Source organism: Gastrolobium bilobum, unplaced genomic scaffold, assembly GCF_033153095.1.
Source record: "Gastrolobium bilobum isolate Gb01-03AN ecotype WA unplaced genomic scaffold, APGP_CSIRO_Gbil_v1 utg4377, whole genome shotgun sequence".
NCBI classification, from domain to species: Eukaryota; Viridiplantae; Streptophyta; class Magnoliopsida; order Fabales; family Fabaceae; genus Gastrolobium; species Gastrolobium bilobum.
This window is the reverse complement of record NW_026895684.1, coordinates 1448055-1474080: the sequence shown is the minus strand read 5'-3', so window position 1 is coordinate 1474080 and position 26026 is coordinate 1448055. Positions and strand designations below refer to the sequence as shown.

Here is a 26026-nt window from a genome sequence, read left to right as displayed (position 1 = left end):
ACCCCCAAAAAAAAAAAAAAAATTTATACAATTGACTTAAAATACTTAACTTGGGTACATTAAATCTACGCAAAAAATTATACAATCACCCAGGGACTAGTTGAATAACCTCCCCGGACTTAGTTGAATAGCAAAGCCGGAGACCATCCTCTGAGTAAATATCTACTTCCCCATCAAAATCTTATGCATGTTGTTGGTGCCATAACCAATATCCTTGAAGTAATTTATACTTGCTCTCATTATTAATTACCAAACAGAAAAAGGAATAAAAAAAGGGTTAGGCCTCGTGGTTTAAAAGTTAGCAAGATTGGCAAAAAATTAAAATTGGCCAAAAGATAACGCTTGTGGGGTTAAGGATCATATAGTCGTGCTTATGAACATTGAACGATCAGATGTCTACGGTTGATGCTGATATATACCACTTCTGTTAACCAACGAACTAAAGTAGAGATACAAATTTCGCATACTAAAATATCCAACTCAAGACCAGGATTCTAAGGTTCTATTCTAGCTATGTCTCCAAAAGTTTACCAAGAATTAGATTATCAGTTTCATATCACAAGGGAGATTTCTCGAGTCCCCCAAGTAATACAATTATATACAACATTGCCACATCGGAGCATTGAAGCTAACACCGAGGGATGGGATGAAAGGAGCTCAGATTGCATAGAGTAAAGAAGATAAGAAAAGGAAACTCAATCTTACACAACTGCATGGGATTTTTTGAAGGCAACAAAATATCTCTGTAAGAGCTTCTCTTCTTTCCTGCTGTTTTATTGATAAAAAAATATATAAATATTAATCATTACATCCAATGGCTACAACATATGAATCAATATCAACTACCTAAGAAAGGGAAAAAAACCTGTACATGATTGATCACTATATACTGCAGAGATCATGCAACGGCTCCTTGCTCGAACTTATTATCAACAATTTTGACTGTTTGAGTTTGTTCGCCCCCACAAGTCCATGGAGTAAACATTGAAGCTTGGAGAATATGGTAAACACAAAATAAAAGTAAATAGGATTGACCTTTATTGGAAAACCTATTTTATGCTTGCAAATAGCCAGCAAGTGCTAGACTCGACAACATATCAAATAGTATACGGAGTCCAGGCAGCAACACTACTTTAGTAAACTCACTGCTTGATCAATCGAAGCTCCCAATTACCCTCACCATCAATCAGCCGCAATTCCATGGAATGAAATGGTATTAAAGCAGGACGCTGGGACCACGAACAAAGATATTTAGTTGATCAGATTACTATTGCTAATATGCGTGTTTAAGGTTAGAGAAATTAATAACTAGTTTATCTAAAACTAAAGAAATCAAATAGGTGCGCACAATGAAGGAAAGGAAGCAAACTCAAAATATTCACCAAATAATGATTGTAGTGAAAGAACTATCTATTGAACTGTTTTTTATTCTCTAAATTTACGATGACAGAAGTTCATTTATTTTTTAAACAATATACTTATATATTCAATCTTACTTGTGAGGAAGTAACAACCGTGATTCCCATATCCTTCGCAAGCCCATATAGGTGTTCTTCGACATCAACACTAGTTGCACTGCCAACATTAATTTTTCAGGAAGAATATGGAAACAAGGTTAATAATGAGTAAGAAGCAACAGTTTCTGTGGAGAGAAAAAGGTATAGGCAAATGGTACATACTTGGTGCACTCGTCAAGGATACCAAATTTGGGCTGATGAAAGAACAAGCGTGCCTTACAGAACAGAAGGTGTAATGTTAAAAAACCAAAATAAAGAGCATCATAAATAGATAATAAGTGTTGTCCTTTAAGGAATTGAGGTCTTTAACGCCTGTACTATATGAAAAAAAAAATTATTCAAGAAATTTAATATATTCTCTCTAAAATTACGAGTGATTAAATTCACATACCATCCCTAATCTCTGCTGTTCTCCAAGAGAAAGAATGTCTTCCCAGTTTAAATTGGCATCCCAATTGCTTTTCTCCCTTTCTAGAAGATAATTCAATCGAACCTTCTCTAGGATAAGTCTCAAGCGTGTGTCCAACAATTTTTTGGTGTCAGCATTTTTTTCACCTGAATTAGCAAGATTACAATTATCAGAGCTGAAATGGAAAAGCAAAATAAATATAAAATGCACCCCATGCACGCTTTTAAACAGATAGAGAAGAGAACAAGAAATTATTATTCATCCGAAAAAGCAAACTGACCAGACTAATTTTCCCCAAATAAAATGTAAGCAAAGGAGAAATTTTCAACAATATCAACATGACTAATGCTTACATCATTCCATTGGATTACAACAACTGTAGAACAGCTCAGAAGTGAACTTATTCTCAGCTAGTGGTGATGAATGAAAAGTAGAACAGTGGCATCATTTTAAACTTTAGTCAAGTCAAATCAAATAAATGTTGCTAATGTATAGTCAGAAGTTTTAACCCACACAGGCATTTCTAAGGCCTGCCCTATTTCTTCCACCGAAGATATTTACCTTTTCCATACATATTCAATGCTTTAACCTCAGCTTCCTCACGGGACAGGGGGTATATAATTTGATCCCTCAGAGTTCCCAAGCATGTGTACGGCCGTTGAGGAACATAGAAGATGCTACAACCTGGTCCAGCCTCTTGATCCACATCTTCAGATGGTCTAGAGAGTCTTCCACTGGCAATTGGCCAGAGTCCTCTAAGAACTCTGAAAATGGAACTTTTTCCACTTCCATTTGGACCTTTTAAAATATGATACATGTAAGATTGATATTTAAATCACATTAGAATTTTATCTACTAAAGGGACAAAACAAATAAAATAACAATACCAACCAGTAACAAGTAGGCTTTCCCCACGCTCAATATCACATATTAATTCCCTGGCCAACATCTTTTGAGCAGGGGTTATGATATCAACTTTTGAAAAGGAAATGACATCTGTGGAATGAACATCCCTCACTGGAGGTATAGCACTAGCACTAATGAAATTCTCTGTATGATAAAAGGTCTTATTAGCATGTGATGACAATTAAAAAGAGTTACTGCCATAGAAACAGCAAGATATTGTTTGATATGATTGATTAAAAAACTAAGGATAATGAAATACCAGACTGCGCTGCATCCAGAAGTTCTTCAAGCTCAAAAATCCGATTAATTCCACCAGAGAGCTCTACAAACTTTCTATGCAATTCAAGAATATCACCGAAAGCTAAAAAGCTTTGAGAAACAACAGATGCCAAAAACCTCAATGCATGTGCCAGCTCACCTGTATGAATAATATAGTATTGTCTGCATGAGAGGAGAAAAATAATAGAAAGATAAAGAGAGTAAATGACACAATCCAAAAAATCTTACCCTGAGTACTTATTGATGCTCGGTCTCCCTTGTGTTCCATAGCATACAACAAGCTCAAGCCCCAAGTCACATTATGTGGAAGTTGCTTTGTTATAAAATCATCCAGTATACCAAACAGCCACTTCTTTTTTAAGAGATACTTGGAGTGGTTAAGAAGCTCTCTGAATCGAGATTCAACCATCTGCTCAACGTTAAGATAGTAAAATTTATAGATTGACAATAACCAAAGATTTAATCTGCTCCTGATTAAAAGTAATGTGGTCCAGCCATTATAATAATGTATAAAGGATAAAAACCACTCCCCACTGAACACTAAATTGCGAGGTAAGGGATGAGGGAAATCTTTATACACAGTTTCACACTTTAATTTTTTTTTGCAAAGAAATTGTTTCCTGACTTCGAATCCAGAACCTTGTGGTCACAAAGGAGCAGTTTTTCACTACTCAAGGCTCACCCTCTTTCATAATGTATAAAGGATAAGCTAAAGAAAAATAAATATGATGAACTTTTCCTGTCAAACTAAAAACTAATTACGTTTCCCCATATTAGAGCCTAACATCAAAGAAAATTTGATAAAACACATAAACATGGCCCCAATTTAGGGTATGCTTAATCAAGGAGGTGGAAAATGAAAAAGTGAAAAGTTAAGAGGGGATTGAACACAGGAGATGGGGAAGTTTTAAATTCACTATTCATTGCCTGGTAAAAGGTGAACGTGAGCCTCAGTGAAATGGTATGATTAATGCTTTGTGACCTGGGAATCTAATTGCGAAAACAATCTGATAGGACCAAAGAATTTTATTATAACAAAATAGGGATAAATTCCAAGTACAATGGATCTAGTCACTCAAAATAAGATAAAATAAGGGCTGAATACTGCAGAACTTCAAGGGTCTGCAACCTTCCTGCCCAAGGCTTTTGATAGGCATCTGGTCTCTCCCAACTCCCAATTTCTATCACTCAATAGTTTGCCTAATGACCTCTTTTTCCTATTTATAACAAATTCCCCATAAATAAAAGATCAATCACCCATAACTACAGAATCAATCGCTCATAATTACATAATTAATTACCATAAATCGACCCCCTAAATACAGAATCACCAATGATTAATGCCTCGTAATTAATACCGAATCCACCCATAATAAAATTCCTCCATTTATTATGGACACTCAGCATGATGAAGGTTGGTGTGTCCTATCACAATCTCTCCACTCACAGTGGTTACTCAACCACCCTTTATTAATTGGTACAGAGTGAAAATACTTTCAACTCACTTTCATGCAATGGGAGTGTCTAAAATTTGAGGAGTGGATTGTTAATGAGCTGTACTCTTTTCAACCCTCCCACATTTTTGTTGTACCAAGCATGAAGTTTCATCACAACTTTTCTAAGCCCTCAAAAAAGCACAAACTCAAAAAAAATAAAAAATAAAGACATTAAATTTGTTAGAAGTTAGGATGCTCACAGCTTTTTCTCGAGCACCACCTCCAAAAAAAGCAACAGATTCAGCATGAGTACAAAGTCTTTCATGCATGAACCTAGAAAAGCATCAAGTAGAAACAGGTAAGAATAATTTCCGCACCACTACTTGTTTAGCTCCAAGATAGAGTCAGCAGACACTAGAATGAGTTTACCTAAATGCTCCTTCAAGAAGTTGTTCTTGACTAATCAAATTACCAAAATCTGGAGTAACAGTTCTTAGAAATCCCAGACCAAGTAACATGTAAGCATAGAGTATAGCAACTCCCCTCCGACCAGTTAACAGCTTCATTCTCCAAGTGAACCTTAAGAATAACAAAAGTACTTAGTAAGTTAAGTAAATAAAAGCAAAGAACATGCATCAGATATGTTAATTTATGTGCTAGTTAAAAAATCATAGTAATGTAGTAACTCAATTTTGCAAGTGAAATACTTACCACAAAATATCGACAGATGGCTTTACCATTCCAGTGACCAGTCCTGACAAGTCTGTTGTTAACTTTTCCAAGTCATGAGTTATCCTCTGATCTGCATCAATATTTTTGCTTGCCATGTGGAAGACCTACAAAGATATGCATGGAACATGAATTTGAAACCAAGCCCCAGCCATATGCCTAAAGAGCTTAAAAGCAAAGTGAATAGATTTTATTATTCATAACATAACGAGAAGAATAATACATCATATATTTTGTTTGTAAAATTTAAACCTATTCAATGTTTTCAAACCATTGATAAGGGGCTATTTAGTCTGCGGCATCAGTTAAGATTCCCAGGAAATAGGAATTGACCCTTTGAGAATGTCAAATTCCTGCGTCAAACAAATTTTATTTTCCCAAATTTTATGAGTATATGATTCCAGCCTAAATCTAATTATTCAGTCCTCAACAAAATCTACCAACTCCAATCCAATCCCTAATTCTCTATGCCTTTACCCCTTAAAATTGCCAGTTTTTCATCTAGTGTATTACGAACTCAACAGTTGAGGACACAGTGGAACTATGAACAGGTCAAGGAAAAAGTTGAAAACAGAGTTAGATTTGAAGGGGAAATAGTATAATATAAAGATAACAATAAGACTAACTGAGATACAAAATGATTTATAAGAAAAGGTTCCACATACAATGTAACAATAATAAAAACAATACTTCCTTGTGATTTATTAGTAACAACTAATTATTCAAGCACAAACACAAAACATGCTTACGGTGTTAAGAAAAAAAGGAAGTGAAGGTAAGGAATTTATGAATAGTTACCTTGTAGAATGCATTGTTTCTCAAGTAGTTCTTGAGTAGATGTTGCGTCAAACGAATCCGCCCCTCTAGGGCCAGCCTGGCAGTCAAGTGTCTGAAGAACAAGACATAATTTTCTCAAATTTACTCTTTGAAAGACTCTTGGTAGGTAAACCAATTCAATTTTTTTTTTCTTTTTCAGTTCAATGCATTAAATTATCTGTTTAACTTTCTTATCTTTTTCATATTTTAAGTACTATCAATAATATGGGAATAATACAATACAGAAATCAGTGGGATGTGAACTCAACACAAGAGGACAGTTGAGCTGCATCGTAACCAAGCATTACGTCAAAGGAAAGAAATTAAAATGTAAAATATTAACGAGTGAACAATTTTAAGCAGATTACTAAAATTTAGGCATAATAATAGAGAAACATTTCACAAGCATCTAAGACCAATTTCTTGAAGAAATTCATGTATTCATTACAGAATCATGACTTGATTCTTTGACTAATGAATTGAAGGATAACATGTAAATAAGATGGTATTGAGATATCCATTTATCCAGTCATAAACTCATTATCAAATACCTAATCTCAACGAGAAAAAAAAAAAAATTAATTCATGGAAGCAACAATTTAGACATATGTCCATATAGGATTTGGTTTTAATGAAGCTATTTCTTGTGTTTTTTGTGAATGCCAAATTACCTTATGGAAGGTGCAATGAAAGAAGATGCAGCACTTTGGAGAACACTTAAACCGATTAATCGAATAAAGGAAGCTTTATCCTGCTCCAAAACAAACTTCACAGTAGTACCTGAGAACATAATCAGGAACATTATACACATGGTCTCTTAGAATAATGAAAAGTCAAAGACGGGAAAATACCGTTCAGTGATGCAATACGATCTGAGATCCATGTTCTTGAAACAACAAGCAAAGCAACAGCAAGTAGTTGAGCTCCTTGTTTATCACGTAGGGTGGGCACCTGAAAGCATGCAGTACCCATAAAAAAGATGCACCTGATATAATGTATTTATGGATTAACTAATGTGCATAGCACATCCTCTCGTAAGGCAGTCGGCTCATAGTAAGTCATCAAGGAGACAGTGCACAAATGGCCACGTTTCATTCATTTCACTACATTAGATACACTTGACTGCAGATGTTTCACCGAGATATATGCTTTAAGAGTAAAGAAATCTTAAAGATATCAACTAGTAGATAGGCCTATGCATTATTCAAACTTCAAGTCCATAGACACTTGCATGATGGGGTATTTTGGAGTTTCAAGATACAAACCACTCGTGGACCTCCACCTAGCAGCTTTAAAAGCTTTTGGAAGAGTTAATAACTTCTTGAAATTCAATTCCCCCACGCTGTTGGTATCGAAGCCACTTGTTAATAACAACTTGCCCAGATCTGTTCTATTATCCAGAGATTTTAGATATTTACATTTCTGTTTCAAAGCCCTAACTGATTCCTGCTTAAATCTTTCTAGCCTAAAACCTCACTATAGTAGTCCTCAAATAACATCCAAATTTAGCAAGCCACCCTGATCTTAAGATAAACTCAGTTAGATTCAATAAAATCACATTACCACCATTAATACAACCTAAGACCTAAACCATTGCCAAAATCAAACATCCTGATTTCAAGTAGCTTCACTATCCCAGCAATATAGCTTGAGAGTATTATAATTGTATCATGTAAAGAACCAATTCAACCCAAGAGCTTAAGCTGCTAGGTGAGGCTATATTAATGGTTTTATATATCTTTAACATGCTCCCTCACATGAGTTGAACAGCTACCTGTGCTAAGAATCTGTGACACCGAACTCTGATACCATGTAAAGAACCAATTCAACCCAAGAGCTTAAGCTGTTAGGTAAGGCTACATTAATGGTTTTATATATCTCTAATATATCCATTTTGCAACCAATGAAAGCCTAAAAACAAAACTTCATGTAGGCCAACCTACCCAACAATGCCACTATCAATTTGTAGATACTAGAACTGTAGGTTGCAAGGATCGTAGAAAATTAAATCGATTAAAAAGAGTAGGGATGAATATTTAGGCTTATAAATTTATAATTACCACAGCAAAATACCAATACCTAAGATTTTCAACAATAACAAGCTCAAAAGCATAGAGAATTAATCAACGTGATGGAAATTGTCCACCAACACAAATAAAAAGTAAATCTCGTAAGAGTATATCTACCGAAATACTTACCAATACTTTGCACATGGCAGCTGCTCTCATTGGCAATGCTCTTGTATTACCACGGAGTTGGGGAACAACGGATGGTAAAGTACTACGATAATTAGATGGAGATGATGCTATCACTTCTGTAATATACGATTGTGCCTTCGAATTTGAGAATGCAGAATCCTAGTAAAAAAGTAGGGAATTCTTCATAATCAATGTAAGATAATGAACAATGAAGATATCACAAGAATAAAAAAAATAAAAATAAAAATAAGAATAAAAAATATATATAAACCTCTTTATTCATGGCAAATGCTCGTTGAACTGCCTTTGCATCACTCTGTCGATTTGTCTCTGATTCCTTCATTGTATCAATCCCCAATTCAGTAGAAGAGTCCACCCTGGAGTTTAAATATGAATCTTATATTTAACAACAGCATCGAAGTAGAACAATGATAAGCAGCATAGTAAAGTTCCAACCTTCTATGATGAACACTCCAGCCTCCCTCACCATCTAAGGACAAAACCACATCATGGAATGCAACTAATGCTGGACGATGTGATATGGTAATGCACGATGTTCCCATGTCTCGAACTTTAGCGCAAAATCGTTCTTCCATATCAGTTGTTACAGCACTTGTGCACTCATCAAGAATTGCAAATTTAGGCTTATGGTAGAAAAGTCTAGCCATGCCCAATCTTTGTTGCTCACCCAACGAAAGTTCATCACCCCAGTTTACCTCTTTTTCAGGCGGGTAACGGTCCAACAAATACTCAAGATCAACCTTGAATACATGTACAAACAATTCAGACTAATAACAGTGTCAATGAAAAATGACATTAAATCAACATATGCTAAACATTTATATGCATTGAGAAGTCGGATTAGATGTGAGTTTTACATTTTTCAATAGCTCCACCATTCCGCTATCTGTAAGTGATTCAACCTCTTGATCTGCAGTAAGAGGGTAAATTAACTGATCACGTAGTGTACCTACAGCAGTGTATGGTCTTTGTGGCACATAAAAGATTTCCTTATTAAGATCAGATCCAACTCCAGGTTTCACAATATGTCCAGATACCAAAGGCCAAAGACCTCCCAAAACCCGGAAGAGCGAGCTCTTTCCACTGCCATTTGGACCTTCACCAAAAGAATTGTGAATGACATGTCAAAACATTTGACCATCAGAAATCTTATTTTAAAATCCAATTATACAAGTGAAACATCATGCTTTCAGACTGTCAAATAAAAGCCAAACAGATAAGTATCATGACAGCTCTGGTTTAGTCATTCAATTTCCCAAATATCTAATTATCCATCCCCTTCAAATCCATGTGTTCTTCAGAGTAAAATGACCAACGAGGAAAGTGAAACTATTTACCAGGCGGGTGTAAGTTTTTATTTTTTTTGACACGTTAGGATTTGTGCTAGTCCACACGGAGAAAAACTTTTGCATCACGTGAACTACCACAACCAGTCCGGTCAAGCCTATAAAACTGGTAAGCAAAAAATTGGTAACATATGATGCAAAAGGTGAGTCCATGGATTTGAAGGTTGTGCTAGTCCATGGTCGGATTAGGATATCACTTTTCATCCATATAATTCAGTCTCTGTAGTGTAGTTCAATACACGGATCACTAAATGTCTCTCGTTTCCTCTTTTCTTAACACAACATAATGGTGGCTGATGTGGAGAATGCATTAGGGTAAAAGTTGGTAATAGATTATTTAGAGTAACAACAGTGCTCAAGTTATTTTGGACAGATTTACAACTAGTACAATAACAACAACCACCAAGGCTTATCCCACTGGATGGGAATATGATACGAGACGTGCAACTTCAAGCAGCCCAACAGATGCAGGCCCATGTATAGAGGAAAAGGAGCAGCCCATGAATGTAGAGGAACAACAGCCCAAGCAAAGGAGAAATGGACCAATGCTGGTTTATCACAGAAAGAATAGGAATAGGGAAATTGTGTGACGCGTAATGAGTTGTAATAAACGGTTTTTGGAGAGAGAGTGAGTGGAGGGGTTTGTTAGGGGTTTGTTATTGTTGTTATTGCTTTCATCGTTGCTGGAGGGGTTTATATGGGATGGATAGTAGGAGTGAGGGGGTATCGATTAACTTGTTAATTTCCTACTGGTGTAGAGGGGGCTAGTGGAGTTATCTCCTTAGCAGGGAGCCTTGGCTCTTCCATTTTTTTCTGTTGCAAACCTTATTGTAATCGTTCCTTTTATTAATATACAAAGTGTCTCCCTCTTAATTGATAGAAGGGATTAAATTCCTATCAAATTGGTGCTTTCATTGAGAGTTGATTGTGATTGTGTGAGGGAGTGTAACGTTGAGTAGTGTATGCTCACCAGAATGACTTCACAACGCGTAGACACCCTTGAAAATAGAATGACAGCAGTGGAAAATTCGCTTCGCACTCAGGAGACCATCCTCCGTTCACAAGAGATTACGTCAAAGGGCCATTCCACTCAGCTTTCGGATCACTCCGTTAAGCTTGGCACCTTGGTAACCAGCGTCGCCGATATCGCGAAGAGTTTACACGTATTACACATGGAGATGAAAGATGGGTTCCAGAATCATAGTTCATCGACAGGAATTCCGGTTATCACTGTAGCAGGAAGCAGTGGAAATTCGAAACAAAAGGGGATAGAAAACAATGGTGAGAACGAAACACCCGTCAAGATTTCTCATACTGAGAATCAGAGTGACGATTATCGAATTAAGGCCAAACGAATCGAGCTTCCAGTCTTCTCCGGGACAGATCCGGTAGGTTGGGCTGCGAGGGCTGAGGCTTACTTTTCTGTATAGGGCACTCCTCCTACCATGCGCATCTCGTATGCCCAGATCTGCATGGAAGGTTCCACCTGGCACTGGTTCAAGGTGCTCAAGGAATCTGATGCACAGCTGGATTGGGAACGATTCAAGCACGCCTTGTTTGATCGTTATGGTGACGGTCATTTTGGCAATCCTTTTGCTCAATTAAAAGAATTGATACAAGGAGGTACGGTGGATGAATACGTTGAATCTTTCGAAATGTTATCAGCTCAGATCTCCCTTATGCCTGATGACCAGTACATGGGTCTCTTCGTCGGTGGACTCAAGGAAGAAATTAAATTGGAGGTGCTGTCCCTAGAACCTCCCAACCGCTACAAAATGATTTCCATCGCCAGGACGGTAGAGCGTAAATTGTCAGGAGGGAAGTGGAAACCACCACCGTGCGATCCAAGTCATTTTCGTCGAGGAGTGGTGACTGTAACAGGCGGTGACCGTTTTGTTAATACTTGAATATAAAATAATAGAAGAATAATATGTTGTGTATTGATCTGTGTCAGAGAGTTACAATATATAGAGACCCTAATGGGCTTAAGTGAAAGGCCCAAACCTAATCCTAATACAGTCAGAATACAGTCAGAATATTTACGGATAAGACGGAATCCAATCATATCTAATCATATCATATCTAATATTCTAACACTCCCCCTCAAGCTGGTGCATATATATTATGAGCACCAAGCTTGTTACAAATGTATTCAACCCGAGGACTTCTAAGAGCTTTAGTGAAAACATCCGCTAGTTGATCAGAGGAGTTGACGAAAGCAGTCTTGATTTCTCCTGACTGAGTCTTTTCTCGAATGAAGTGACAATCAATCTCTATATGTTTGGTCCTCTCATGAAAGACAGGATTAGAGGATATATGTAGCGCAGCTTGATTATCACAGATGAGTGTCATGGGTTGTTTCTGTTCACAAAGATGAAGCTCCTGAATCAACTGCTTTAACCAGACTAACTCACAGGTAGCATTTGCCATTGCACGATACTCAGCTTCTGCACTAGATCGAGCAACAACAGGTTGTTTCTTGCTCTTCCACGAAATTAAGTTTCCTCCAAAGAAGACACAATAGCCAGAAGTAGAGCGCCTATCCGAGGGTGATCCTGCCCAATCAGCATCTGAATAACCACAAATTTCTGTATTTCCCTGATCTGAATACAACAAACCTTTTCCTGGTGCTCCTTTGATGTATCGGAGGATCCTCACAGCAGCATCCCAATGTGAATCACAAGGGGAATCAAGAAACTGACTAGCCGTACTAACAGCGAAAGAAATATCTGGCCTAGTCACAGTAAGATAGTTGAGCTTCCCAATTAGCCTCCGATAACGTCCAGGATCAGATAACGGCTCCCCCTGTCCGGGCAATAACTTGACATTAGGATCCATAGGTGTATCAACTGGTTCACTCCCCAACATACCAGTTTCTTCTAGGATATCCAGGGCATATTTCCTTTGACAGATAGAAATGCCCTGTCTAGATTGCGCCACCTCAATTCCCAAGAAGTAACGCAGCTTCCCAAGGTCCTTTGTTTGAAATGTACTAAACAAATGTTGTTTTAACTGACGAATTCCGTCTTGATCACTTCCGGTGAGAATAATGTCGTCAACATAGACTAACAAATAGATACACTTATCAGGAGATGTAATCCTATAAAACACAGAATGGTCAACTTTACTGCGGATTAAGCCAAATGGGCTTAAGTGAAAGGCCCAAACCTAATCCTAATACAGTCAGAATATTTACGGATAAGACGGAATCCAATCATATCTAATCATATCATATCTAATATTCTAACATTAATAAAACTGATCGTACGGTAGGAGGTCCAGCCCAAGCAACTAAACCAGAGGAGAGGCCCAACAGGCCAGGTGACAGGAGAAGTGGGCCCAATTTTAAAGGATACAGAAACCTACCCCATAATGAGATGATGGAGAGGAGGGCCAAGGGCCTTTGCTTTAAGTGTGGGCAAAATTACAGCCCAACCCATCAATGTCCAGACAAACACTTGCGTTTGCTGGTATGGGAAGAGGACGACGTCGTAGGGGAACCAAATGACCCTACCAGTACAGAAGAGAAAGAGGGAACCGAGGGTTGGGAGATGGAATGCAACCATGTCACTTACGAGACGGAGAACGACGGCGGACAACAGCCTGACGCGATGGTCCAAACGAAGACGATGAAGATCGAAGGTGAGTTGGAAGGATTCCCGATCTTGGTGTTACTCGATAGTGGGGCGAGCCACAACTTCATTGCTCCAGAGCTCGTCGATTCGTTAAACCTATCGGTCAAAGACACCAAGGAGTTCAGCGTTTGTCTTGGAGACGGTAGTCGGCGTTTCTCTAAAGGACGGTGCACAGAACTCAGACTTCAATTAGGACGACATCGTATGACGATAGGGGCCTATCTTTTAGATTTGGGTGGTGTCGATCTCATCTTAGGCATGGAGTGGCTGGAGACTCTAGGCGAAGTGTGTCAAGACTGGAAGAAGAAGACGATGCAGTTTTCTCACCAAGGGAAGACGGTCCTGCTTCGAGGGTACCAGATTCGTGCTGGGGTTCAACCTGTAGCCCTTCGAGGACTGTTGCATGATGCAGAAACTAAGGACAAAGGAGTGGAAATTGGGGCTGAGAAGTCAAAACTTACGTTTTTGACCGAGGAGCAGCAAAGGAACCTGACACAGGTCCTTGATCAGTTCCAGAGTGTTTTCGACAAGAGACAGGGGCTACCACCGTTTCGAGAGCATGACCATGCCATCAACCTGATGCCAGGCACGGGTCCAGTCAGTGTTCGACCATACAGATATGCTCATCACCACAAGGATGAGATTGAAAGGCAAGTGAAGGAGTTATTACAAGAGGGGGAAATTCGACACAATGTCAGCCCTTTTTCCAGTCCAGTCATCCTAGTCAAGAAGAAAGATGGAACTTGGAGGATGTGTGTGGACTATCGGGCATTGAACAAAGTCACCATCCCAGATAAGTATCCAATTCCTACCATTACTGAGTTGCTGGATGAGCTTTACGGTGCTAGATACTTTTCAAAAATTGACTTGAAATCGGGATTTCACCAGATCAGGGTTAGAACGGAGGATACTCCCAAAACTGCGTTCCGTACGCATGATGGACACTACGAGTATCTTGTTATGCCTTTTGGCCTAAAAAATGCATCGTCCACCTTCCAATCTACCATGAACTCAGTGTTTAGGAAGCAACTTCGCCACACTGTTTTGGTTTTTTTTGATGATATCCTTGTGTATAGTCCCACTTGGGAAACTCACCTATGCCATTTGGCAGAAGTTATGTCATTGCTGCAGGAACATCACCTGGTAGTTCACAGGAAGAAGTGCAGCTTCGGAGAGGTGTCTGTAGAGTATTTGGGTCACGTGATTTCCTTTCAAGGAGTAGCCATGGATCCTTCAAAAATTCAGGCTGTAATTGATTGGCCACAACCACGTAATGTGAAGGGAGTTCGTGGTTTCTTGGGTCTGACTGGCTACTACCGACGTTTCATTAAAAACTATGGCAAGATTGCTCAACCGTTGACTGAACTCACTAAGAAGGGTGGCTTCCTTTGGAATGATATGGCCAAGGCAGCTTTTGATCAACTTAAGGAGCTACTGACTTCTGCTCCGGTCCTCACCTTGCCTGACTTCTCTAAAGAATTTGTGATTGAGTGTGATGCCTCTGGTACGGGTCTAGGTGCTGTGTTAATGCAAGAGAAGCAACCTATAGCTTATTATAGCAAAGCACTCGCTCCCAGAAATCTTGCAAAGTCAGTATATGAGAAGGAGATTATGGCCTTAGCCCTTGCCATACAACACTGGCGTCCATATCTTTTGGGGCGTTCCTTTACTGTGTATACAGACCACAAGAGCTTAAAGCACTTATTGTCTCAACGTATCACCACCTCTGATCAACATTGTTGGCTATCTAAGCTAATGGGGTACCAATTTGAGGTTGTATACAAGCCTGGGCCTGAAAATAAAGTTGCGGACGCCCTCTCTAGAATGATGGAACCAGGGAACCTTGAGCTTTCGAGTTTGGTATCCAGTCCCTACTGGTTGGATCTGCATGTCGTTAAGGCTGAGTACAAGTCTGATCTGTTTTTGCAGGGTATACTCACAGCCCTCCAATCTGGACAAGCTGCTCCTGGTGACTATGTTTTACATGGAGAGTTGCTGTTTTATAAAAACCGCATGGTGTTGTCTTCCAACTCCTCTCTCATTCCTGAGTTGTTAAGGGAATTCCATTCATCACCAACCGGTGGCCATTCGGGTTTTACCCATACATTTAAAAGGCTTGCTAGTGGTATTTTTTGGAAGGGAATGCAAAAACGTATTATGGCTTTTGTGAAATCCTGTGACGTTTGTCAAAGACACAAGCATCAGACTTTGGCTCCTGCTGGGCTCCTTCAACCATTGCCTGTGCCTCAGCTGATTTGGGAGGATATCTCCATGGACTTCATCTCTGGGCTCCCTAAGTCCCAAGGTTATGAGGTGATTTTCGTAATAGTAGATCGTTTATCCAAATACGCTCACTTTATTTTGATTAAGCATCCTTTTACTGCTAAGCACGTTGCTGACCTATTTGTCAAAGAAATTGTTCGCCTTCATGGCGTGCCCAGGTCCATCATAAGTGACCGTGATCCTCTTTTCCTTAGCAATTTTTGGAAAGAATTGTTCCGTCTGCAAGGGACTGTTTTAAAAATGAGTACTTCCTATCATCCTCAAACGGATGGCCAAACCGAGGTGGTAAACCGTTGCCTTGAAACGTATTTACGTTGTTTTGCTTCGGAGCAACCCAAGTTGTGGTCACTTTGGATTTCCTGGGCTGAGTTCTGGTATAATTCATCTTACCATAGCTCCATTGGCACTACTCCTTTTGCTGCTGTCTATGGTCGTCCTCCTCCTAATATTACACATTATTTGGTGGGAGAGACCCAAGTGGATGCTGTATCCAGAGTCTTATATGATAGAGATGAAGCTCTACGTCAGCTGAAATACCATTTGATTCGTGCCCAATCTTCTATGAAAAAACAGGCTGACATTCACCGTCGGGACATAGCATTTGCCATCGGAGATTGGGTTTATGTCAAGCTGAGACCACATAGGCAGATGTCCGTCTCTAGGCGAATCAACCCCAAGTTGGCTGCACGATTTTACGGTCCTTTCCAGGTTGTGCAGAAGGTTGGGGCAGTGGCCTATAAGCTGTTGCTTCCGGAAGGTTCTCGCATCCATCTCGTGTTTCATGTGTCCCAGTTGAGGAAGGCCATTGGATCTGTTTTAGCTGAAGGTGAATTACCAGCAGGTATGGCGGTGGAGGAAAATAATATTCATGCTCCAGAATCTGTCTTGGCTGTGCGACATGTCAAGGATGGGAGCAGCACTGTGGAAGAATGGTTGGTTCTCTGGAAATCCAAACCTGTTGAAGAAGCTACCTGGATGCAAGCTAATGATGTTAGAGGGCAATTTCCTATGTTCTGTCTTGAGGACAAGACAGTATCTAAAGAGGGTGGTATTGATACGAGACGTGCAACTTCAAGCAGCCCAACAGATGCAGGCCCATGTATAGAGGAAAAGGAGCAGCCCATGAATGTAGAGGAACAACAGCCCAAGCAAAGGAGAAATGGACCAATGCTGGTTTATCACAGAAAGAATAGGAATAGGGAAATTGTGTGACGCGTAATGAGTTGTAATAAACGGTTTTTGGAGAGAGAGTGAGTGGAGGGGTTTGTTAGGGGTTTGTTATTGTTGTTATTGCTTTCATCGTTGCTGGAGGGGTTTATATGGGATGGATAGTAGGAGTGAGGGGGTATCGATTAACTTGTTAATTTCCTACTGGTGTAGAGGGGGCTAGTGGAATTATCTCCTTAGCAGGGAGCCTTGGCTCTTCCATTTTTTTCTGTTGCAAACCTTATTGTAATCGTTCCTTTTATTAATATACAAAGTGTCTCCCTCTTAATTGATAGAAGGGATTAAATTCCTATCAGAATACTCTTTTTCTTCCCAACATATCAACAATTAATAATTTACGATGGCACCCACAGAAATTGCAGAAAATGTGCCTCAGATGAAGAGCCTGATTGGATCCATCAACTAAGGCACTTAAGTAGCCAATAAAAATGAGATAAAGGAAACAAGATAAAATTACAGTCTACATTATCAAACTTGAAGCCAATGGTGAACAACTCTTACCATATTTCCAGCCATGTAGATGCAAGCATAAAAGCATACATAAAAAAGTTATGCAGAACCTTTCTAGACACTGACTAGGCACAATAAAAATAAAGCCCCAAAATACATTAAAATAAAATATTATAACCCCCCCCCCCCCCCCCTTAATTAGATAAGGAAGAAAATGAATCTGACAACAAAAGAAATGAAATGGATAATAAGTAACATCAATTTCAAGGCTGCCTCAACCCTTGGAAACAAAGTAAAATTAGAAAGGACCACCAAGCAGAGAGTTCAGATGATCACCTGTAATCAAAAGATTTGATCCTGATTCAACCGTAAGAGTCAGATTATCCACTAAGACATTACCAGTGGGGGTCACAACCTACATTTAGGGAGCAACATCACAATTAAAATATGAAAAGTCAAAGTGCATAGATAGTTCAGCAGAATTCACTTGCCTTGACACCAGAAAATTTAATGTAGTTAGCTTCACGTATGCAAACTCGACTTCCTTGTCTTTGCAGTGTAGGTTTCTCATTCTCTAGGCTTAGCTCCCTGGATATGGCCATTAACTCATGAATCCGATCAGCATAACCACTGTCAAACATAGAGATAACTTAGAACATGTATACACACAACAACAAAAAAAGAACCTTATGAAGGAATAGTATATGACATATGCATGCCTACTGACAAATAAAATCCTCTAATATCAACTTCTAAAAAGTTAAATGGCAGATCAAATATACCTGAGTTGATTGAGCCTTCTTGCACTGATAGAAAGAGTTCCTAGAGACTGAAATAGTGAAACAATGACACTAGTATGATATCTTAGATTGCTTAGCATCTCTGCACGCCCTAAAGTTGAGCTGTCAGGCCTTAGATGGCCAGAGAAGAAAGGTTCAATGATCAATATAACAGCAACAGTAGCACCAAGGTACTTCAATAAAAAGTCCTGAATCATGCCAAACCACCAATTGTCATGTAGCACACTTTTCACATGCCTAACCAAGGTCTTAAACTTCTGCTGAATATGAGCTTCTTCTCTCCTCTCTCCAACATAAAATGCTATACTTTCCGAGTGAGTCCTTAATCTAGAGTGAAGCTGTCGATACTCTCCTTCCAATTGCTGCTTTCTGGACATAAGTTTACCAAATGAGGGAGAGAAGTTTCTGATTGTTGCCCCAGCTCCGAGTACATAGGCCTGAAAAGGAAACATCAGTTATTGAGAAGACAAGCACTGATTTTAACATCAGATTGAACAGGCTCCAGCCATCAGCAACAATTCAAAAAAAAATAAGAACAGCACAGTTCAATCACAGTTACCAATATCCAGAAGACATATTTTGGGCTTGCATATGAACACAACCGCCAAGTGTATAGCAGTCCATCAGTCACTGCTGATAGATCATCCTGTACAATCTCACTCAATTCGGAACAGAACCTTGGCACATCACTGGCAATTCTTTGCTCTGGGTTAGTTATCCGACCATCAACATGTGATATTTTGTAATAAACCATGTTCTGAAAGAAAAATAAATGATAAACAGAAAGCTGTAACAAAAACTAAATAAAACATTACAACACATTCGTTAAGAGACTCAGACTAGTCTTCCCATAACCGCCAAAAATATGTGCATGGAAAGGCAATTGGCATGCATGCAATTTTAAAAAGTCTACTGGATTCTGGATACTTATTCTTCTTTTGGGAAAAGGTAGAATAGTAATTCAAAAGCACCTGTAGGGATACTTTGATACTTTTTCTGTCACACCTTCTGAATTAACTTCCACATAATGCAAGAAGAGTTGGGAAAGAATCTGGAATGGTCCTAGTCAGGACCAGCACAAGATCCCAAAGCTATGCCCAAAAAAAGAACTTAACCGCAAACCTCTTTTACCCTTTTTTTATTATTTGTTAGAATATCTAGATAATATTGTGTAATATCTTGATTATATCTCAAATAGTTTAGAGTATCCTAGATACTCTTTTAGGAATAGTTTCCCTATTTTCTTACATTTCATGATTTGTTTCATTATTTTAGGAGTCCCGTATATAGTATAAATAGGGCTTATTACTTTGTTTTATATGAAGTGATCATATAATGTTATTAAGTCTTTATTCCTTTTTTTCCTGCCCTATACCTAAATCCCTATAAGTTCAAAGTCATGTATCCAGCAGATTAAGAGTCTGTAACATCAACTACTGTCCATATTCTTTAAGCAGCATAAGGAAGCAACAGACCTCAAGGCCAATAGGCAAATTCAGGAAACATTGCAAGTGAACTGTCATGCATTGCGAATATAGAAGAAAACAGACTTGACTTGTACACAGGTAAAAACAATAAACATGAGAAGGATTAAAGTTGAAAACTAAATATGGATACTTCATATGAAAGGAGGAAAGCATAAATGGATCACAAGCTCAATACAGACAATTAAATAGAGATACAAGCTTTCACATATAATTCAGCAATCTCTACCTCAAAATAGTGAGTATGAATAAGTTTAGTCAATATATTTCGGAAGTGCAGACTCAAACTCCCAGTAATGTACTTTGATGTTGACTGCATGGTTGATAAGAGGAAACACAAAAGAATATTTTCTGAAATGAGCCGAAAAAACAATGGCACACGTCGAAGAAAAGCAGCACGAAATAGGAAGCCTTGCACTTTTGCTAGCCTGTTGCTCAAAGTGGTTCGCAGCACCTGCAAATAAGTGAAATTTTAAATCTTATTCTTTTAATATCGTTATTATTTATTTCTGGAAATCCACCACACATCTGCTTGTCTAATATTCATATCCTTAGAGTTGATAATTGTGGGTAACTATGTAAATAGCATCTTGATGATCAGTAATTAGAATAGTAGTGATATCTGTATTTATTATTTTAGGTTAAACAGACCCCGTTATGTCATTGAGACACGGATTCCGCTAAAAGTCTCTCCTTTCTTCTTCCCTTAACACTTTGTTTCCGTACAAACTTGGATAGTGTATTGTGGTTTTGATATTCCATGTTAGAACGATTGGGCTTAACTCAACCCCAAAAGCTAACTCAAGGGGGGAGGATTGGTCAAGCATTATAAAAGGTACTTTGCCCATGTATTTAGCGGATGTGGGATCTCTTAACACCCTCTCTCATGTACAGGACAATTTATTTGGAGGATGATCATTAACACCTCCCTCATGCCTGGGAAAGTTTATATGGAGCATGAAGTTCATAGGATGCTTTGGACATCTACGGATGGCCCGGGACAGGTTATTTGGGTAAGCTTTGATACCATGTTAGAATGATAGGGCCTAACTCAACGCCAAAAGCTAGCTTAAAGGGGAGGATTGCTCAAGCATTATGAAGGATACTTTGCCTATATATTTAGCAGATATAGGATCTCTTAACATTCAAATATAAATGTTTCAGCTTTTTTGACTCAATTTAATTTACCTGTACAACTATATGTGTTCACATTCCTTTAGCCATGCAAGTACAAGATGCATTCCTATGCAACTTTTGTACCTACATGTCTTAGCAAACTTTTATAAGCATATACAAAAATAAAGCAAAACCATATTTAAGATCACAGTACGGAGAATAATCCATCTCTCTTGATTTAATTCAAACTAGTTTGTATAATATATATAGGCAAGCAGAAAACTAAAAGAAACAAAAATATTGGGCAATCCCTAAAAACAAGGAAAAAAGTTAACTACAATCCATATAATTTTTGGATGTGTATATCCTATAATTTCAGGGATTGCATTCCAGCAGTATATCCCATAATTTCAGGGATAGCTTTCAGCAGTATATCTCATAACTTCAGGTATTGATTTCCATCCATATGTCCTATAATGTCTAGGATTGCTTCCAACACTTTCCCTCAAACTGGGGAATAGATGTCAGCCCTTCCTAGCTTGCCGACATTCACCTTACACTATATTCCAACTAAGATGTAGGAAGCAGATATTCTTAAAAAGGCTTTGTTGAATTCAGACTTCAATTCCGATGTCAGCAAATTGGGAATGACTGACATCTATTTCCAAACTTGAGGGGGAGTGTTGGAAAGTAATACCTTAAATTATGGGATTTATGGCTGGAAAGCAATCCCATAAATTTTGGGATATACAGCTGCAAAGAAACCCCCGAATTTATGAGATATACAGCATCTAAAAATTATAGGAATTGCAGTAAATTTTTTCCCCTGTTTTTATTAGTTCTTGGTCTGTGAAGATACATTGTTAGGTGCTCCCTTTTTCTTTTTTTTCCATTGAGGCCGAACCTATACCTGTGCTCGAGAAAAAGCTATCCATATACTGATAAGGGATGTATGAATTCTCGAGAAGAGAGGAGCCGCGATGGTCCCCCCCATCTATCCTCCTGAGGAGAAGTTTGTTTCTTGTAGTTTTCTGTTTGCCTCATACCAGTTTGAATTAAAGTAAGAGAGATGGATTATTCTCCATATTCAGATTATAGTCTAGTTATAGAAACATTCAAAAAGACCTTACTTTAAATGTATAAATTGCAAATTTGGTCTTAGCCCAATGACATCGTTTAATACATTTATCAAACACCATCTAGAGGCATAAGGCTTGTTTGTTGTATTCTTTATATACCTCCTCGTAATAAGGGCTATTCAGATATTTCAAAAATTATAACTGTATCCATTCCACTCAATCATTTTTCAACATCCAAAAAATATACTAGAGAGCACTTTCCTATCTGCCCTTTTATGGATTACAGCTCCAAAACATAGCTTTGGTAGTTTCTTTGAACCTCTCTAAGGCTGTCTTTGTCAATTTCTGAACTTATTGCTTATTGTCTTTGACATTTCCATAGCAATGTCCTTACTCCTGTTTATGTTCACATAAATTCTTTGTCAAAGATTTTAGTGATACACTTAAAATGTGACTATTCTTTCTAATTACAAACTAGTCCTTTCAAGCTTTTTAAATTTCTCTCAGGGAAGCAAACCACACTATTAAAAGAAAAAACCCCTCACATCCAATCATATAATGAAAAGGTGACACGGATTTTCAACTACAGCCACAGTTCCTAGTCCAACTTGCCTCCAGTATGCACAAAACACCAAAGAGAGTCAAGTCCCTCCTGATGTTGCATACCAGCAGGAGAATCATATCTGCTCCCTAAAGATATGCATTACAGGAGACTCCACATTCATCCAAAAAATGAATGACTGGTCTGACAAAAGTTTTTTCTTTATTTTGATTAATATCTTTCATCTGCATAGTGAGTATACATGAATGTTTGCAGATGATGATTTACAAAGTCAGGCATTGGCTCCTTAATCTCAAAGACAAACTGACAGAGTCAAATATCACAATGAATATATAAAACATAATAAATTATGCCTCATTCTGCATTGAAATATTGAAGATAAGCATAAAGCATAATCATCCATAATAAAATAGGCTTACCACTATGGAAACCAAAGCTAAAAGGTCCCTTGCACCAAATTGGCCCATCTCAGATAGAAGAATTGCAGCAAGGACTTGAAGTGACTTCAACCCTCCTTTCTTCTGTTTATTTTGTGGTGCAGAAGTTCCTTTCACAACCTCCTCCTTTGTGAGTTCTTTATCATTATTGTGCTCATTTGGATGGCCAAAGAAATCATGTTTATTAACTCTAAACCTTGATTGAACATATGCAGCCGTTCCACCAGCAACTAATATACCAGTGGCAAGTAGCAAAGTTTTTCTGTCGTAGACCACAAGGACAATGAATTAACGAGATAAAAATATACAGGAAAAATTATTTCAGCATTCTATTGATTTTATTAATACCAATCAGAAAACTAAATAATAAGGCGTATAATGAGAAACAAGATACTACTACCAATATCAGGAGACAAGGCTATAATCAAAGTGGAAAAAAGTTTATCAGATAAACTCAAGAAGAATAAATGAATATTTCATGTAAAAACAATCCACCACAACATACATTGTCCTTAAAGAAGCAAAACCTTTGAGAAAGAAATTTTAAGATCAATAAGGAAATTTCTTTCTGATGGTCCTAACAAGACAAGCTTTGTTACTTTTCTGATTCCTGTTTACTCTGATGATAAGCTTTTAACTTTAAGTATATGTTTCATGTGGAAAATCATACCCAGGGAAATGCAAGTTTAAGGGTCAACCATTTTACTTATAACCAGAATTCTTGATAATTACCAGTTTCTAAGAGTTTAAACACCAGTAGAATTAGAAGTCTTGAGATTACAAAACCGGGATTTTGATGTAGCATAAGCATCATCTTATCCCATATATTTAGTATTGAGCACTCCAGCAATTCTTTTATAGGTCACACAGTTTTGTGCTTTGAGAATTATAGATTCCACTTCTGATTATGAGAATGTGATCAAATATTTTCCTACTGGGTGTCAACCATGCACTTTTCCGACCATACTTAGGCATAAACTTGATATAGTAGGTCAATAGACAAACGAATTTTGTTAAACGGAAAGTCAAAGTCAATGACAGAAATGAACTTAATCATTACCAAAAACATATAGAGAAAGTTAATATACCTCCTTGAAGCCAGAAAATTCCGGCCATGCTGAGTTAGCTGGATCAGTTGAAGGGAAGACATAGCAGAAGATCAACCTCTCTTTTACCGAAAAATAAAAGTGCTGTTATTGCTCCTCATACATTCAGGAGCAATAAAATCTGGCAGACATTAAAATCCACAGCAAAATGATAGATCAGCAGCCAGAACTGCAAGAATTAGAAATCTCAAGGCAAAGTGTCATGCTTTAGGTGCACCATGCTCCTCTATTCACATCAATGAGATTCCCACAACCACAATGTTTGTATTTATGAGCATGGTGCTTCAGTTCAGGGTACCAAATAATGACCTCATCAGATCAAAAACATAATTATAGGTCTTACCTTACATTTTGCAAGAGACTCAAGTACATGGACCTAACCTATGGTGACAACACTCATCGTTGTGGTAAGTCTACCCTTCATTTAGAGATCACTCATTACTAAGTTTAATTAAACTTAACACATATGCAAACAACTTTCCAGAAAGCCAAAATATTATGTGGATTATATTAAAATCCTCCATTTGTCCATTGTAGATCCCAATGTATAAAGCATTGACTGACACGTTATATGCTAGTATGAACGCTATTGACAATTTGACATAGTGGCTAACCTTCAAGGTCGATAATGTTAACCATGCTCCTCCTCCTCCTCCAACGCGTCTAAAGCTTTGTGAGAGAGCATATTCGCTACAAAATAGAATATTCTAGCTCAATACCATCAAACATCTTCATTTTTCGTGAAAATGAGTCCTTAGCAGCGATCAGAATAACAAATCAGAGTCTGCAATGATATTTCATTGATCAACCGCAAAAACTCAATAAGCGCATCGGAAATGGTAGCATAACAGAAATATAAAATAGAGAAATTAGTTTTTTTTTTTATTCACATCAAATCCAAACTGAATAAACCTGATATATAATTGATAGCTCTCATTCGGTGCCTGAAGCTCGGAACAAAGAAACACAAAAATTAAGCACACGGAGCTTGGCACAGAGTTCCTGTTATTTAAATAGAAAAAGGAGCTTTAAGAGGTTAGGTGTTATGTTCGGCTGTGTGCGAATTTCATATACCTACTTAACTACCACGCCTGAGAGAAAAAAGACGAACCAAGTTAGAATCGAACGGAGGAACTTCGAGAAATAATTGGTGAAGATATGTGAGAATTGAGATGGATGCAAGAGATTAGAGTGAGGAGTGCAATAAAAGAACGTGTTTCACAGGGTTAGTCTAGTTTGCCACAGCCGGTCAGGGATCGGGTCGGGTTGTATAGAATCTATGAATACATGTAAAATATTAGTAATTGACGTCTCTGATTAACATATTCAGATCTCTAATTAATGCATGGTCATATATAATTTAACTTAAAAAAGAGGGAGTTATAACATTTTTTTATAATTATTTTTATTGTTATTGGATCAAATTAAATCAATAGTTACAGAATAATATAGAGTGAAAATCATTAATTTCATTTTAATCGAATGATGATAATAATAAAATAAGGAAAATATTATAGTTACTACTTTTTCTTATTACTTCTTATTATTAAATTTTAACCGTTGATTTTCGTCAATCTAACGGTGGTAATTTATGGTGTCATACTTATTAATTAATTATTAATTTCTAATAAATTATAATAGTTAGATTGACAGAAATTAACAGTTAAGATTTGGTAGTAAGAAATAATAAGAAAAATAGATAATAAGTATAACATTTTCTATAAAATAATTATAAAAAGTTATAACAAAAAAACAACGGAAAAAAATATCTAATGTTACTTTAAACAACATTGTCTAATGTTCATCGAAACAACGTCGTTTTGGGTTAAAAAATTAAAAAATTAGAATGATAAAGACTATTATAACCCTGAAATAAATTAAAATTACAAAAATATCATAATTTTCATTCCAAAATGACGTCGTTTTGATAAACATTAGATAAAGTTATCTAAAATAACTTTACAAAAAACAAATCAAAAAATTATAAATACAGTTTATGTGTCAATTATAATAACTATGGGTTCGATAATTCTCCGCAGTGGGAGAATAGAAAGCTGTCCTACATACCCAACAAAATACGGGACCCACTAGTAGATAAAAAAAAAAAAAAAAAAAAAAAAAACACAACAACACGAATTACAATTTATCGGGAAAAAAATTTGTTGTCCTGAGTTATATTACCCAATAAGT

The 26026-nt window shown here is 37.5% G+C and overlaps 1 protein-coding gene across 6 annotated transcripts; it reads right to left on the bottom strand.

Annotated features, from left to right (window-relative positions):
• Positions 1–740: 740 nt before the first annotated feature.
• LOC133290196 (ABC transporter D family member 1-like) lies at positions 741–24997 on the bottom strand. Of its 6 annotated transcripts, none has more exons than XR_009748618.1 (29): positions 24749–24982; positions 24451–24620; positions 23819–23957; positions 22713–22992; positions 19766–19990; positions 18612–18809; positions 18035–18489; positions 17744–17882; positions 17589–17667; positions 9169–9407; positions 8747–9051; positions 8562–8667; positions 8291–8449; positions 6944–7043; positions 6764–6872; positions 6075–6165; positions 5259–5383; positions 4977–5126; positions 4808–4880; positions 3340–3520; positions 3092–3250; positions 2818–2976; positions 2488–2724; positions 1909–2072; positions 1680–1732; positions 1497–1575; positions 1147–1229; positions 866–990; positions 741–768 (listed from the first exon to the last, which is right to left on the bottom strand). XR_009748618.1 is itself a non-coding variant. In XM_061488258.1 (29 exons), the coding sequence occupies exons 4-29, from the start codon at positions 23878–23880 to the stop codon at positions 930–932; spliced, it is 4071 nt and encodes a 1356-aa protein (XP_061344242.1). In that variant the 5' UTR covers positions 23881–23957; positions 24451–24620; positions 24749–24838; positions 24948–24997; the 3' UTR covers positions 741–929. The 6 variants fall into 6 exon arrangements, 4 of the variants coding, with proteins under 4 accessions (XP_061344242.1, XP_061344248.1, XP_061344271.1 ...); XR_009748617.1 differs by having other exon boundaries at positions 872–990; XM_061488258.1 differs by having other exon boundaries at positions 741–990; positions 24749–24838; positions 24948–24997.
• Positions 24998–26026: the final 1029 nt, after the last annotated feature.

Coding starts and splice junctions, on each gene's coding strand:
- LOC133290196 (XM_061488258.1), bottom strand. CDS start 23,880: ATGTCTTCCCTTCAACTGATCCAGCTAACTCAGCATGGCCGGAATTTT. Junction 18,810..19,765: donor TTCATACTCACTATTTTGAG/GTAGAGATTGCT, acceptor TTTTTCTTTCAG/AACATGGTTTATTACAAAAT. Junction 2,725..2,817: donor GGAAAGCCTACTTGTTACTG/GTTGGTATTGTT, acceptor ATATTTTAAAAG/GTCCAAATGGAAGTGGAAAA.